Source organism: Dryas octopetala, chromosome 3 (assembly GCF_963921425.1).
Source record: "Dryas octopetala chromosome 3, drDryOcto1.1, whole genome shotgun sequence".
Taxonomy (NCBI): domain Eukaryota; kingdom Viridiplantae; phylum Streptophyta; class Magnoliopsida; order Rosales; family Rosaceae; genus Dryas; species Dryas octopetala.
The window spans coordinates 15,146,883-15,163,976 of NC_141368.1; the positions used below are offsets into that span (position 1 = coordinate 15,146,883).

At 35.7% G+C, this 17,094-nt stretch overlaps 2 protein-coding genes and 2 pseudogenes across 4 annotated transcripts; 3 read left to right on the forward strand and 1 right to left on the reverse strand.

The window, feature by feature from the left end:
• Positions 1–38: 38 nt before the first annotated feature.
• Positions 39–1,711, forward strand: LOC147291272 (rust resistance kinase Lr10 pseudogene; annotated as a pseudogene).
• Positions 1,712–3,515: 1,804 nt separating this feature from the next.
• Positions 3,516–6,349, forward strand: LOC147291273 (small ribosomal subunit protein uS14m pseudogene; annotated as a pseudogene). Of its 2 annotated transcripts, none has more exons than XR_015121296.1 (2): positions 3,516–3,906; positions 6,108–6,349. The product of XR_015121296.1 is annotated as a small ribosomal subunit protein uS14m pseudogene, transcript variant X1 (transcript). The 2 variants fall into 2 exon arrangements; XR_015121297.1 differs by lacking the exon at positions 6,108–6,349 and adding an exon at positions 5,680–6,101.
• A 1,177-nt stretch (positions 6,350–7,526) lies between these two features.
• On the reverse strand, positions 7,527–8,244 carry LOC147291274 (uncharacterized). The gene has a single exon (XM_086238373.1). It carries the CDS (start codon positions 8,050–8,052, stop codon positions 7,582–7,584), a length of 471 nt encoding a protein of 156 aa, XP_086094499.1. The 5' UTR covers positions 8,053–8,244; the 3' UTR covers positions 7,527–7,581.
• Positions 8,245–13,824: 5,580 nt separating this feature from the next.
• LOC147291275 (uncharacterized) lies at positions 13,825–14,841 on the forward strand. The gene is made up of 2 exons (XM_086235907.1): positions 13,825–14,416; positions 14,576–14,841. Exons 1-2 carry the CDS (start codon positions 13,825–13,827, stop codon positions 14,839–14,841), a joined length of 858 nt encoding a protein of 285 aa, XP_086092033.1.
• The last annotated feature ends 2,253 nt before the right edge of the window (positions 14,842–17,094 follow it).

Consider the following 17,094-nt stretch of genomic DNA (forward strand, 5'->3'; position numbering starts at 1 on the left):
TGTGGAAGATGCATCTGTCATTCTGTCCTTTACACCAACTTATTAAGATATGGTTTTTCTCACAAATTCTATTAGTAGTTAATTTGTACTAGTATTGAATTTTCTTTTTTTTTTTTAAACTTTTTTTTTTCCTTTTTCACAGAATAATGTTTATTTATTTAAATTTAGATCCATGCTGAACCTAAGATACTGACATGATCATGCTTGTGGTGAACATTAGTTGACTGTAGCATTATTAGTTGGAACTTGTGTTTATGTTTTTGGCACATATTTCTCTTATTCGACGTGAAAAACAATAGATCACATTGGAAACAAGAGAAAGATAATAACCCCATACTAATAGCTAGCTAGCAAGCAATATATTACCCAATTTTAATTTATTAAACTAATTTGATACCTACTAAAGCATGTGATTTGATCCAAGGCATAGTTCAAACAAACAAAATGTTTAAAGCAGGAGCAAGAAACAAATTTATTTACTCATGATTATTTTGGTGATGTTCCTATACAGGACTGAAATTTATAATTGGAGGCCCATTTGTGATGGCGCTTTTGATCTATAAATGGCGAAGAAGACACTTTTCAATGTATAGCACCATTGAAGACTTTCTTCATGGTGATAATAACTTGAAGCCGATACGGTATAATTATTCAAACATTAAGAAGATGTCAAATAGATTCAAGGATAAGTTGGGTGAAGGAGGCTATGGCTCTGTATTTAAAGGAAAATTACGCAGTGGCCGTTTTGGAGCAATTAAGATGTTGAGCAAGCCCAAAGCTAATGGCCAAGACTTCATGAGTGAGGTAGCTACAATCGGGAGAATTAACCATGTTAATGTGGTGCAACTCATTGGCTATTGTGTCGAGGGATCAAAACGTGCTCTAGTATATGACTTCATGCCTAATGGGTCTCTTGATAAATACATTTACTCAAAGGAAGGAAGTATCCTCTTAAGTTGCAAGCAACTGTATGAGATTTCTCTTGGAGTGGCTCAAGGGATTGAATATTTACATGAAGGTTGTGACATGCAAATTCTGCATTTTGATATCAAGCCTCATAACATTCTTCTTGATGAAAATTTCGTCCCAAAGATTTCTGACTTTGGGCTTGCAAAATTATATCCAACAGATAATAGCATTGTCTCTTTAACGGCAGCAAGAGGAACAATGGGATATATGGCTCCAGAGTTGTTCTATAAAAATATTGGTGGCGTCTCATACAAAGCTGATGTGTATAGTTTTGGAATGTTGCTGATGGAAATGGCAAGCAAAAGAAAGAATTTAAATGCATTGGTAGAGCATTCAAGCCAAATCTACTTCCCCTCATGGGTGTACGACCAATACAATGAGGGAAAGGATTTGCAGATAGGTGATGGTACAGAGGAGGAAAGAAAAATAGTGAAAAAGATGGTTGTAACTGCCTTATGGTGTATTCAATTGAAGCCAAGTGATCGTCCTTCAATGAACAAAGTCATAGAGATGCTCGAAGGAGATGTTGATGGCCTAGAAATTCCTCCGAAGCCTTATTTGTGCCCACAAGAGATTCCTGTCTGTGATGCTCAAGATAATTTGAATCCAGCATGTTCTAACGTGGAGCTAACATGTACTCTGTCAGCTAGGTGATGATCAGGATTTAAACAATTTGAATTTCAATGTAATTTTAAATAACGAACATCGTCTTCTCAATTATATAAATATATATTTGGTGATAGTTCGAACTTTTGGGGTATAATTAATTGGAATACAGAGTTGGCTCTCAAATAACATAGTCCTCTATGGATTGAACTGGTTCAAGCGGGTCCAGCCCATTATTAATTTCTCCTAAGCAGCTAATTGTTTTGATATCTATATCAGATATAGTGGGTGGGTTGGATATATATGTCCAGAATAGCTTACTCTTTTCAATGAACAAAGTCAAAGAAATATTGTTGGAAGGAGATGTTAAAAGCTTACTGAAATGCCTCCCAAGCCTTATTTGTGCCCGCAAGAGATGCATGTGGCCATGTGGGTTTAGGGAAGACAATTTAAATCCAATATGTTCTAATGTTGAGCTAACATGGTTTTCTCAGCCAGAGCTTGAGGAGGATATATTCAACCCATTTGAGTCTCAATGTAAATTACTTGTTATATAATGTTTGAAACGTGACATTTTTCCATAAGATATATTGTGTACGTACGCCATGGCTCCTGGTGCATTCACTATCATTTACATAACTTAAGGCCCACCCTGTGATCAAAAGATATATAACTAGCACAACTTAATTAGTAGTCAATGCATTTCCATATTACACTATCATAATTATTTATTTGCTTTGTTTTACTTGGGAAAGTACATATTCGAATTTGAAACATCTTTAACATTGTAAAAAAAAAATATAGAAAAATTATGATTAAATACTAAATGTCAATATTTTTCAGCAAAATAGTAAGATATTAATTTTTTTTAGTTTAGCTTTAACTTAGAGCAAGACATTTTGAATTAAGTCACAAATCTATATGAAATGTGAATTTTTTGACACTAATAGCTCGGAAAAAGTGTGGAGCGCTCGGTAATCTTCCGTTGGTTTTTTTTTTTTTTTTTCTAGTTTGGTATATAGATGTGGTCGCTAGACGGTTACAGTTTTGATTGTCATGCAGTCACAGTTATGAATGTATGAAATTTATAACAATTCAAAATTTATAAAAGTTTAAGACTTTTGATTTAGGCTTGAGGAATGATGTCTTACACTAGAGACTAAACATTAAAACTTAAGCCTCTCAACACTAAAAAAACAACAAATGAACTAAGTTGTGGTTGTGGCTTAGTAAAAAAGTTGTTACCATTGCACAATCACAGTTGAGTTTGTAAACCAACAAAAAATATTAATTTTTCAAGTGCTTGAAAAGTGTTGAGTAGAATCATGTATTTTAAAGTTGGTACTTCAACATAAATATAATATTTAAAGTGAAATGACATAAATTTTTTGTAGTTAAAATGAAAAAAATATTGAAATTTTAGTACATAAAGTTAACGGATCTAAAAAAATACTACTAAATCGTAATTAATGCACAAATAATACATAATGCACGACTTTTTTTTTTCTTTCTACCGATTTTGCTTTCAAAGAAAAATTTTCTTCTAATTGTATATTTGTGTTGATGTCTAGTTTGGAGCTTTTCATAATAACTTTTTCGAGAAATTATATGTGAAACAAATTTTTTGGCTGATGGTTTAACTTTTCCCGGTTTCTCTTTAAACTCCATTTAGATTTTGGAATTTGCACTAGTGGTCTCTCTTTCAGACTTTCAGTCGTTTCAGGCTTTCAGCTTTTAATTTTGGTAAATGAGGTTGTGGTTGTTTTTTCGTGCGATCAATTTTAAAATTTCCTTTATTGCTGTAAAAGAAAAATATCAAAAAACTTTTATCATTTTTTTTTTTTTTGGAAAAAAACAATTGAGCATTTTTTTGGGAAATTTTTATTTGGAAAAATGGACAGGAGTACAGGACCATAAGAAAATAGAAGAGGAATATCACTCAAAACTCAAAACTCAAAAACCTACGACCCCCAAAGTCTGAGAGAGTGTGGTTTCGACCCGAAACACCATGTCGGTGTCCGAGGAAAACGTCAACATCCGAGACCACCACCGCCGGTTACTGGCGCAGAAATTCGAGCTCCGGCGAAACCTCTACAAGGCCCTCTGCAAGGACCCCAGCCTCCCTGGAGAGCTCCGCGAGGAGAACCGCTACAAGCTCTCCAAGCTGCCCCGAAATAGCTCCTTCACGCGCCTCCGCAATCGCTGCATCTTTTCCGGCCGCGGACGCGCCGTCTACGAGACCTTCCGAATGTCCCGTATCGTCTTCCGTGCGCTGGCGTCCAAGGGCATGCTCAATGGCGTCAAGAAGGCGTCTTGGTAGTTGCCGAAACGGTGCGTATTGGGTGCTTTATGTCCATTATTTTCTTATTCTTTTTGCAGTGCTTACGAATATTTATTGGGCAGTCTCTTTTCTTGAAATGGGTTTCTTGTGAATTCGAAATACTGGTGCTATTGAAGAGAATTTGATGCTGAGGAAATTGCAAAATGCTTATTGGGAAATGGAAATCTTGATAATTCTTAGAAACTAGTTCAGAGTAGGAGAAGTTTGGGCTGTGAGGGGCAGAGATTTGAAGATGTAAAAGATGCTAATATGGGTGAAATTATACAATATGTCTTGGTAGTTACAATATGTTTACCTGGCATTTTCTTTTTCTGAAATGGGTTTCATATGAATTCGAAACACTAGTGCTGTGGAAGAGAATTCAATGTTGAGAAATGACGAAATGATTAATTGGGAATGAAAATCTTGATAATTCTTTACCAAACAATAAATCTTTAATTTCTAATTTAGAGGAATAGAAGTATGGGCTATAAGGGGCAGAGAGTTGAAGATGTCAAAGATGCCAATATGGGTTGTGGAAGAGCTTCGGCCTCTTGGCTAGTGTAATGGGGTTTCTTTGAATGTTGATAGTCATACATCTTAATTGAGCATTGCTCTCTTTTTTGCAAGACTATGTCTTTTAAGTTTGACCATGCATTGCCCGTCTAATTTTATGTTAGTTTGCTTAAGTATAAGCACTTTCCTTGTTAATTCTTATTCTTGTAAGAGGAAATTGGGGTTTGGCCATCATGGTATCAGTTACCCTGAAATCTAAGGATTTGGGCACTTTACATGCTTAGATGTTGGCCGCAATGTCTAAAGGATGTCTACTCTGGCCATCTTAGAATTGTGATACTTCCATCACCATCTCTAGAAATCTGTTGTAGTAACTCAGTAGCTTGTTAAAACAATAGAGGAGGAAAATGGTAGATGGTAAACTTTTTGCAGAAGGTACTTTTGAAACAATGGAAAGGCCAAAGGGCTTCTAGTCTCAAGGGCACTAGAATTGGAAATTCTTATTGAATTATCCAGAGGAGTTTAATTCTATTGATTTTGAGAAAGAGGGCACCCACTGACTCGAAGTTTCTGGATTTTCAATATCTAATATTTACAGAAAACATAGCAAATTGGTGGCTTTTGAAATGAAATGCAATTTATCGGCCCACCTTAGGGTAGCAGGTAAGGTGACCTGGCCTTTTTCTTGATAAATATTGTTGATTGGGTATTAGGGGAACTGACTGACCTAACAAAATGAACTAAGGTGATGTATTCGGTGTTAAATTTCAAGAGAGGTATATTGTGCGTAGAGGAAACAGAAAGTTTGACAAGTTAATTTGTCTATGCAATGATTCAGGGTGGAGCCTTTTGCAAAATAAATTCATTGTTTACTAGTAAAAATTTTGTTTTCTAGAATCATTGTAATGTTAAGACTACTCAAAGCTCATTTAGGAATGAAGTAATTCTTCTCTCTTTTTTTTTTTTCTTTCTTTTGTTTGTGCCTTACTGAGAAGTCTCTGGAATCAGGCAATGGCTTATAATGCTATGAAGGCTAATGTGCCTTGGGTGCTGTTGGATGACTTCGGTTTGGTCACACTTGTTTTTATTTTTTTCATAGATAAGTTATTGAAAGTAGAAATCTTTTATCCTCTGGTGGTTGCTCTTCCGCAAATAAAATCTTTAGGTAGATGATTTGCAATTCTGTTAATTAAGCAGGTTATGTGGATATAGAGTCATGAGTTTCTTTGGCTAGTGTTTTGAAATGCTCATGTTTATCCATGTGGCAGGAGAAGCATGGATGCATAAGAATATGTCTTAACATGTGTATGCTGTCTTTCAAGAAATAGTGGTAGGCATCAGGTATATGCTAAGCAATATTGATAGACTCAGAGGTACAAGTTTGGTCTATGGTACAGTTCAGTCCGTTGGTTTATTTTGGTCTTGTTATTTTGCAGTTTTATCAATTTGGTTTATGTATTTGATTTATTCTTGGCCCTTCTGTTGAGTAATTTCTTATATATTCAAACTAAAATTTTTTAGTTAAACAGTTGGAATTAACAACCAAGCCTTTTGTTTCTCTTTGTTTTACCTAGAGTGTGTGTTTTATTTAGTAGTTGATTTTACTTAACATAAAGGTTTCTCAATGAGATTACCTTTTTCTGATGATTCTTATATAGAAAATTGTTGTGAAAGTAATTTTCTCACTCCCTTTCAGCTGCTGATGAGACTGCAAAATTGAGTAAAAGTTGATATGTTGCTATGCTACCTTGTGGTAATTGACAAATTGCTCATCCCTCCCAACTTCGGTTATAGGAAAAAGCCTTAAGAGTTGTTGAAGTTGAATAAAAGTTTCTTGGATATGATTTGAAAGATGAGCTTATTTTTGTATGATTAGATGATATATAATATTGCAGTACTTATTGTGTTGAGATGAAAATGTTTGACCACAGTGAACAGTTAACCCATTGTGCCAAATGAATGAGTTATGTCAGGCATGGCCTCTTGAGGATATTTAATCCTCCTTGGGATTTATAGGAAGAGAAGCTATTGGTTTACAAATATACATCAAATTTGTCTCGGTATAGATCGTTTATAAAATATGTTTGTATTCCAGCCATCCCTCACAAGCAAATCACAATTTGATAAGTGTTCACTTTTCTTTTCTTTTCCTTTTTTTTTTTTTTTCTTTATTTGTTTTTTCATTCTTCTTTGTAGGTGAACATGTGCCATTGCTTGTAAATTCACTTGTTGAACATGAATCTCAACTTAGAAAATATAAAACAGCGTAGACCATATTATGGAAACCGCAAGTTGGCAAAACTTTGTAAGTTATTTTCCTCTTCCAAGCATCTAAGCCAACAAATGAACAAATTGAGGATTCTTGGCTCCTCGAACATCTTGTGGGCAACTTTAATTTCACAATTCTCAGCAAGAAATTAAGTCCTGCTCTTTTAACTCAAGTCAATCTAAAATGTAGGGATATATAGTGATTACAGCTTAGTGATTTTTTTGGGTTTTTTACCTAGAAAGCCAAAATAAAAAAGATTCTTAAGCTCAAAACCAGCTAGCCCAAAAGTTTAGCTAGGGCTAAATTTTAAAAGACCGTTATTGTTTACTGTGCATTATTCACGCAAACTGTTCACACCCAAATTTTTTTTTTTTTGGGGTTGCGGCACTGGTGGTGCCCCGGTGACAATGTGGCTGAGAGCGGTGAGGAGGGAGTGAATTGATTGCTGGTTATTTTGGGTTTTTTTTTTTCAATTTTTAATTTTAGTTTTATTAAAGGGTAAGTTGGAGATTTTCAAATTGGAAGGTGTAAAGAGCAATTAGGTGGCCAGGTGGGTATGTTTAGAAATTATTTTTTTTTGGGTCAAAATATTTAAAATTTCTTGAACCAACACATATGGTCCTTTAATATTACTCGTGCCAAATTGCGAAATCATTACAGTACAAATTTGCATCTCTCTCTCCCTCTAACAGCACAAATTGCATTTACATGATACTATACCAAAAATGTATGAATTACAAATATCTAAATTTCAGACATACAAATTGGGAGAAAAATCACCTTATCTATTCTATATTTCTATACCTGTTAATTGACATTTAAAAAAAAAAAAAAAAAAACCCGAAATAATTTTCTTTCCCAAAAAGTTGAGTCAAAGCGTTAGAAGAGTCCACAGCCACTATTAGAGAAGCGTAATGAGAATGAAAAGAAGAACAGCAGCAATGAAGGAATACTTAACAGCAGCAACGAGTATAGCCAATGCGATGATCACCAGCTGCCACAGCACCTGCACGCTCGCCCACGTCAGCAGCCCCGTCAATCCGACGGCCAAGATGTTGTTCGGATCCGGGTCCAGTAGCAGATCGCCCCATCTGATGTTCCCGAATACGGGCCCTTGATTCTTCCTCAAATCATCGCCGCCGTCGGACCCAATTCCTTGTTCTTCTCTGTCTTTCACTTCTTCCCTCTCCTTCAAATCCGGGTTCAACCCATTGTTGTTGCTCGCAAGTAGTACGAATCTTTCGGGTCTTCTTGGGATTCGGGATCCGGTTTTGAGGAGTGGAGAGGAGGAGAAATTGATGGGTAGAGGTCTTGAGGTTGAAGTTAGAGGAGGTGGGATTGGAGGGTGTGAGAGAGCAGTGAGCCCTAACATATTTTCCTGCTCATTAAAATTTTCTAGGAAAAGGAAAATGGGATGTTTAAATTCAAGGCTTCAAGGCTTCAAGCCGATTTAATTTTTGTTTTTCTCCAATTTCGATTAGAAAAGATGGCCCGGGTTGTGAGTCGATTCTGGGCCGTCTGGGTTTGTATTCTGGGTTGGGGTTGACATTTGTTAAGTTGGGCTTGGACCCGGAAATCTTTTTTGGTGGAGGACAATAAAGAGAAATTATTTTGTAAATGATACACAATCACTTGTATAACCAATTTATGTGATATAATATAGTTGGATGTTATTAATGTTATATCTTAGAAATATAAATATGTCGTCTAACAATTTTTTTACATGTTAGATTGGTTACACCACGTATCAGTATATCGGTTATACTCAATAATTTTTCCAAAATTAGATATGAAGTAAAAATGTGATTTTTTTTTTATTTCCACAAAAAGAAATAATTTACTTTACCTTAACAATAAAGTGGGGCGTTTATGTTGGTTTATGAATTTTTTAAATGTTTATATAAGAAAAGCACATGTATAATATATATTTATAAGGCTTTTTTATCACAAATAGTTCCTCAACTTTCACTTAAATATCAATTTGGTCATTAATGTGCATTTTCACTTAATGTGGTCCTCCATCTTTACTCATGCACATTAATGTTGTCCTTTTGTTGTATTTCGTCCGAATTTTCGTAAAAAATTGTCATGTATAGTGTATGTGACCTTTTCTTAGGGCAAAAATTGTCAGTATATATATAGAGCTTTCGACATTAATATAAAAATTCATTGTTCAATGTTCTAATTTAAGTTTGAAACTTTGTCATTTACATTTTTTGAAATTTAATTTATGTTTGAAATGAAATTATGTTTTTACCTTTCATTTCAAATTCAATACTGTGGTGACCTGAATTTTTGGAAGAAATGAAAAAGAGAATTTTCTTTTACTAAGTGGGACCCACTAGCTGAGTGATACTGACGCAACGTAGATGATGAATCACAACACACACACAAACCTTAGACTTGTTGATTCTCTAGATTGAGAATACCAAGAACAAAGGGCCTATAACCTTGTTGATCCAAACGAGTTCCAAGTTGATAGAAAGGTTTCGAAAGAAACTTCAAATTTTCTTTAATCAGATTAATTGCCCATTATATCTCCTGAAAACGTCTAAATATCATACAGCCTTAATAACTCCCTAAGAGCCATAAATGGTATATTTAACAACCAAAATAAATATTAAAAATAATAAAAAAAACAATTAAAAATACAAAGAAACTGCAGAAAAACTTTAAACGCAATTTTGGCCTAGCAAACGGCCTTATTTGGCCAAAATCCATCTTCGCTCAGTACTTATGGTTGTGACTTGGATTTGCCTAGTCGTTCCCTTTCCGAAAAAGTATGGTGCATAAAAATCGGACTTCGGAACCCTAATGGGCAGATTTGCGCCTGTCACTCTGGAGCCAATAGACATGCGTGCTGCATCAGATACGTACTTTGTACCGGAGTTTTAGTATTTTTTTATTTTTTTTACATTGGAGGGAATCAAATTCTAGACCTACCATAATCCTAACCAGTTACATTTGAGGGAATCGAACCCTGAACTTAGCCTAAACCTAACCCTTACCTCATCCAGTCTCACCACTAGCTTGGACTAATCTCAACGCTTAAAGTTTTAATTATTTGGGTAAGAGGTGATGTAGAATTGGATATTTAGGTATTAGCCAATTAAAATAAGTTTATTATTATTGAATTACTAAGGCTTTTGTTTTTTCATTAGGGCCGGTGTATTTTATTTGATCAATTAGAGTACTCTAAAGAGAAAAACTTACATGTAACGGATGTATACACTCACTTGCTTACAATATGTCCTTACATGCTAGTTATGTAACCATTAATTGTGAGAAAGTGGGTGTATACACCTATTACATGTAAGTTTTTCTCGAATCCAAAACTTTCTTCTATTAGTTAAACGGTGTGATAATTGGAGGAAGCTTCGTAGAGCCTTGTGTCACATTTTTTCATTCTTATCACTATGAAGAGCTAACTAATGAAGCTCTAAATTAATTAAGTAATAAGCTGATGGTAATATTTATTTATAGGGCACGTGTTGGTGGGTTAGTATTTTATAGCATTATTATACAACTCTTTTAGCCTGAGGTGTGTTTGTTTTAGCTATTATAAAGAGACCTCCACCTTGCCCATGCGATGCCGTAAAGATATGAAGGAAGAGATACTCTTCTCTTGATATGTTTTCTGGGTAAGTGGAGATCAGATGAGAGAGAGAGAGAGAGGTTGTGGCGGGATGTGAGGTTGAAGAAGTCCTCTTTTGATCTATTGGGGTGTCGTCGTGTCGATCGAGTTGCTATATATTCAAGGAGTAGATTGATGTCTGGCTTCTCACAATTCCTTTTGTTGCCTAATACAGCTTTCCTTATTTGTTACTAAATTATTAAATGAGCTATTTAATTAAGACTTGGGTTATATATATATATATAATCTTGTACTTTAGATGGGTGTTATCGAATGAAAAGATCTATAGATAGTTTTGGCTAGCTTCCTCCGCTTAACCTTTATCCGAATATAACCGAACAGATCGAAACTCTACAGATTATATGTATTAATTTGTATATGTTTTTTTCTCTATTATAAGAGTGGTAACGAAATTGGTCGGGGAAATAGGGTTAAGGTGTAAAGGGACAATTGGTCTATTGGGGTACAAAGCTCCATTGTTGGACGAGCTTGGGAAGATCGTAAATAATCTCAACAATATGTGGCACAAGTTAATGGTAGATCCACCATTAAATGGGGAGCTATATATGCTGGAGAGATGATGAGTTTTGGTTTTTTAAATATTTTTAGTGTATATTGTTTATTGTATTTCCTAAATAAAATTTTCGGTTCTGGTAATTTATATTGTACAATTGCCAGGGAAGCATTTTAGATGGAAATTTTAACATAGACGAAAATGATCGTACTAAGAAACTAACATGTAAAAGTTAGAGAATATTAGAATTTAGAAAACAAATTAAAAGACCAAAATGAGAAATAGAAAATTCAGGAACCATGGCTATAATTAACCCTAAAATTATTAGTAACTTTCTCAAAAACTAATGGTAAGAAAATTAAATACTTGCACTGTTGCACATATTGAGTTTGACAACAATCACTACTGTTTGCTAGCTAGCATCTTGTAGAATGAAATTGAGTTTTGGTGGGACTGGTCCCAGAAAGGAAAAGCTTTAATTAGTTTACTCTTTTCTATTCACCAAAACAAAAAGCATTTTTGTCTTTTAATTGTGATATATGAGAAATTGAGAACTATATCCAATGATGAGTTTGGAACTCTGGAAAGACCAAGAGGTCTCTGTTTGGTTCTCTTGGAAACACAGTAATCCTATCAGGTCTTATTTATCAAACTCGTCCGTACAAAAGCTGAGTGATAAGCAGTGATGTACAGCTGTGGGAGAAGGCCCCACAATCCTTTTTAGGCAAAGACAAAATCCAAATACTCATACGCATCCATATCAGGCTTCAACAAACCACTTTAATTTGCAGCTGGTTTGCTTTATTTGATTTGTTCAAATACAGAGTCTAACTTCAATTATTTAGATGTGGGGTCTTGCCATGTGAGCAGTGAAGTCTAAGTGAGTGTTCAATGGAGAGCAAAATTGTAAAGGGTACAAAGCAGAGTGAAGTAGAAAAGAGTTTGAGAGCTTGCATTGGGTGTAGCAAGACTTAGGCCTTCCACAATGGTGAGCTTGAGCTTGAGAGTGAGAGTGTGAGGAAACTCTAAATTTGTCTACAGTAGGCCGGAGGTATGAGAGTGAGGGTGAGTGAGAGTGAAAGTTGAGAGCTAGAAGAGGGTCCGGCTGAGAGTGAGAGTGTGTGAGTTTTTTATTTAAGTGGGCCTCACCGAATTCGAAAAGACCATAAAGAGCTTCAGCACATATCAAAAAGCTACATGTGAGTCCGGAATTATGAAAAAAGGCAGGGGCAATTCGGTACATGCGGAGGGAGAGAAAAAAGTGGCCAACAAGCCACTGTTCACCGCAGCAGCTGTCTGCCACTCGCCTGGACACGCGCCTGCTTCACACGTTCGGCCATGATCTTCCGCCCGTTGCTGATCAACAGTCTCCATTAAAGCACAATTTCATTTTAAAAAAAAAATCTAAGCCAGCAACACGTGGCAGCGTCTGGAGGCTCAGATTAAGGTAGCCGTTGGAGATCAACGGCTACAATTAATTGACCGTTATAATGCAATTAAAAATACAAAAAAATTACAAAAAATATTTGAAAAAATATTTAAAAATTCTGAAAAATTTATAACAGCTATTTCATCAATTTTCTTATAAATTGAGCATTCACACCTCATTTTTTCACACATCTATCTATTTAATTCATTCATTTTATCAATCTATTCAAATCATCTCACTTTTCCTAGAAAATTCTTTTTTCCCAATCATGGAAAATGCAAAGAGAAAGAATTGGTCCAATGAAAAAGAGGTAGCGCTTGTTGAAGCTTGGATAGAAAATTCGGAAGATTGTGAAATTGGATCCAATCAAAGAAACATGGAATTTTGGAATAAAGTGTACGATCAATTTATTCGGAGATATCCTCTCGCCGTGAGGAATGGGCAAAAAATTGAGGCGGTCATGGCTCACTTCAAGAAAATAGGGCAAGCCACCTCGAAATATCATAAATGTATCTTGGCGGCCGAACGATCACGCACTAGCGGGCAAAATCAAATTGATACGGTGAGTTTTGCTAGTTAAACTCAAATGTTTGTGATAATTAAATTTAAATATTTGAGTACCATTTATAATTCATTAATTTGTTTTCATATTACTATGTGAGCTTTGCCAACGCACGATACCAAGCAACAAACTTGGGAAACCGTCCTTTTGCTTGGCACCATTGTTTTGCTAAGATGCAACACTTTGTGAAGTGACAACATGCACAAACCGACACCCCCACTGATGCCGATACCGAAACTGAAGCGGTTCAATTGAGCGCGGATGAGGATGCCCCGGCCTTTCAACCACTTAGTGGTAGTCGCCCGAGGCCAACTGGCAGAAACAACTCCAAGAGGGCCAAACAAGTCGATACTAACGATGATGACCTTGCCGATAGTATCAAGTTTCTTTGCCAAGGGCAGAAGGACATAGTTGCTTCACGCGACCGATTGATCAAAGAGCACACCGATTTTAAACAAAAGCAGCAAGATTATGAGGTCATGGGCAAGGACCTCACCACCATGCATGGAGAATAACGAGCGTTTTGGGAGGCACGACAACGTGAAATTTTGGCGAGGTGGAATGCAAGTGCTGTTAACGAGACCAATTAGGGCACATCAAGCTCGGGAGGGTACTTCCCCAACACTGACTTTTCACAATATGATTGATGTGTCATTGTTTTTCCAACTATGTTTGTCGTGTACTTTATGTATGCATTTTATTATGAATTAAAATAAAATACCATTTTATTAAATATGTCTCGGATTCCTTTACTTTTCCAAGATGATAAGATAGCCTATTATGACTGATGATAAGATTATGATTCGTTTAACTTTCCAAGATGATAAGATTCTGATTCGTTTAACTTTCCAAGATGATAAGATTCTGATTCGTTTAACTGTCCAAGATGATAAGATTCTGATTCGTTACATTATCACACCTAGTCTATAAATTTCACCATGTAGTGCCTTCACCAATTCACCCTGTTTAGTAATCGCAGAAAATTCGTTTACACTCTACTTCAGGATGTCTACCCCCAACGATTATGATTCAGATGAAGAAATGTTTCAGGCACAACTAGGCATGTACGATAACCAGCTCGCAAATATGACGGCGTGTGCCATGGCTGCTTACCGACGACATACACAACGAAGTCAAAGAAGGCCAATACATGAAGGCACATCCCAACCACGACGATATATCCCTCGAGACCGACAACTAGGTCATGGTCTTATTATGAGCAACTATTTCGACCCTGGAGCAAGATATACTGAAGAGATGTTCCGACGACGCTATCAGATGAAGAAATCAGTGTTCCTAAAGATGATGCAAGATGTGTGCAACAAAGATGTCTACTTCCAACAAAGACAAGAGGCTGCTAGAAGATGGGGCTGCATGCCAGAGCAAAAGCTGACTTCGGTCATGAGAATGCTCTCCGCTGGGTACTCGGCTGATGCCCCAGACGAGGGCTTCCAAATTGCCCAAACCACAGTGCTGGAGTCATTCAAAAAGTTCATAAGAGTTATTCCGGAGGTGTACGGAGCGGAATACCTCCGCACACCAACAGTGGCTGATCTCCAACGGCTATTGCGTAAGGCTAAAAAAAGAGGATTCCCAGGTATGCTAGGTAGTCTAGATTGCATGCATTGGGAATAGAAAAATTGTCCAGTAGGACAACAAGAGGCATATCAATGCCATTATCACACCCCAATAGTGATATTAAAGGCAGTTGCCGGGTACGACACATGGATTTGGCATGCCAATTTTGGTTTTCCAGGGAGCAACAATGACATCAACGTATTGGATGGCTCACACCTTTTTGATGATGAGGAGCAAATGCGAAACCATCAGATCAAGTATAAGGTTAATGGCAATGACTACACAATGGGGTATTATCTAGTGGACCGGATCTATCCCAAATGGGCCACGCTTATACAAACAATAACGAATCCAGTAGGAGAGGCAAGTCAGCTATTTGCAAGATATCAAGAGTCCTACCGGAAAGATGTCGAGAGGGCGTTCGGGATTCTAAGGACTAGATGAGAGATTCTAAAAAAGCCCGCCAGAGGATGGAAAGCCAATGATCTGAGCTATATTATGAAGACATGCATAATTTTGCACAACATGATCATTGAGGACGAACGTCAGAGAACGAGGACGATGAATCGGACGATAATATTGACCACGTTCAGGAAAGGATCTCCCGGGCTGTGGCACGGTATGACACTGAACCATATGATGGAGGCCAAAGTTATCAGCCAATTCTTTTAGAGCAACGACTTTCCCGGGTTAGGTTGATACGGTCAACAGCACTCCACCAGCAACTGAAGAATGATTTGGTCCAGCACCTTTGGACGCGAGAAGGAAGTAGTGGCCAAGCACGACGCCAACGCCGGCAATGAAGGCCGAAATGTTGAAGATGTCTCCAATACCATTGTATGTTTGTGTGTGTTTGTGTTTGTGGTTGTCGTTTTGTGTTTGTCTGTGTTTGTTTTTTGTTTTATTTGTTTATGTTTATTTTTATTTGTTTGTGTTTGTCTTAAATTTTATTGTTTTATGTTGGTGAAATGAAATAAAGGTATTGTTTTCTTGTTTTATGTTGGTGAAATGAAATAAAGGTATTAAAATAAAGATATTGGTGGAGACAAAATATAGAATTTATATTTTAGGTAATAAAATTATAAATCCAAATATAGTCAATATTGACCTTATATTAAAGATCTCTTTAAAATAAAACTAATGGTATAATTTTTATAAATATTTAAGCTATAAATTATAACTTAACTATAACTTAATCTAACTTAGGCTTAATTTAATTATATACAATTACATTACTCTCAGCTCTTACTCTCAACACCACTGTAGTTTCAGCACATATCACTCTCACTCTCAGGACAAAAAATCACTTTTCAGGCTATGTCTTACTCTCACTCTCACTCTCACTCTCATCACTGTGGATGGCCTTAGGATCCGCGATGTTATGAGTTTGTGAGGCTGAGAATTACAAATATTTCTACCATAGTTTTGGTACTATTTATGTGTACCACCTCTTTACTAAAAGACATCTACGTACTAGTATAAAAACTATGATATACTTGACATATTTCATTATAATTTGGCTGCTGGCAGTGGATTTTCAATCTCACCCTTTTATGAATGTACGTGGCCAAGTTTATTGAACCTAGTAAGGGCCAGTTTGCTATTGCTATGAGAAAAAACAGATGTGAAGTAAAGTCAGCTGTAAAGTAAAGCAGTTGAGTGTTTGGTAAACTATGTTTTCAAAAGTGCTGTGAGTGCAAAAAACAGTATCAAAGTGTTTGGTAAATGTTAATATAAAAATGTTGTGACTGTGTATAATTACTAAAATGGACATGATACTGAAAGTGCATTTCACTTATTTGTTTCGTAAAAATAATATGTTTTTTTACTTTTTTTTGAAATTTTTGACTGCAAATTTGTATTAGCATTAATTTTTCTAAGAACAACAAAATAAGTATGCTTATTATTTTTTTAGGTATATTATAATTTTAATCATATAAATAAAATATCATAATTAATTATCACAATATAAAATATAATTAACAATGGACATATTTTTTAATTTAAAATAAACAAATAAAAATTATAGAAATCAATGAGGGTATTATTGATAACATAAAATATTCATTGTTGCTGTGAGTCACTGCAGCTTTCAAAAGTACCTAGAAACCTGCTTTCTGTTTTTGTTGTGGGGAGTTGAGAATTGTAGGGAAAAACAGTTTTTTATTTTTTTACCAAACACCAAAACTGCTGTAGGTGATTGAGAATTGTCATCCACAGCAACTTTTGGATCCTCCACCGCAATCCCAAACGGGGCCTAAATTTATATGATCTTTCGTTCTTTTTGTCTTTGTTTATTACTTAAATATTTGTGTTGCATGATTTTATATGATTTGGATCCTGTCATACACTATATATAGATTGAAGCTCATAGGGGGCTGGGGTTGTGTCTAGCCGACTTAAAGTTTGAAGTAGAGATCTCTTACATTTAAGAAAATTATTGTATGTGACTGTAAAACAACATGACATGATAACGTGGTGTTACCAATTCGCTTAGATTATAACACATGTACGATTTTAAGAGTATTTTTTAGGATTTAAGGTTTTAGAAATTAATTATTGTACATGTATTATAATGTAAGTAGATTGATAACACCAGTATCATGACACATGATATTACAGTCACACACAATAATTTTTCTTCTACCCAACCCACTATAATTTTATATATGCTTTCAAATAGAAAAAAGGAGTTTA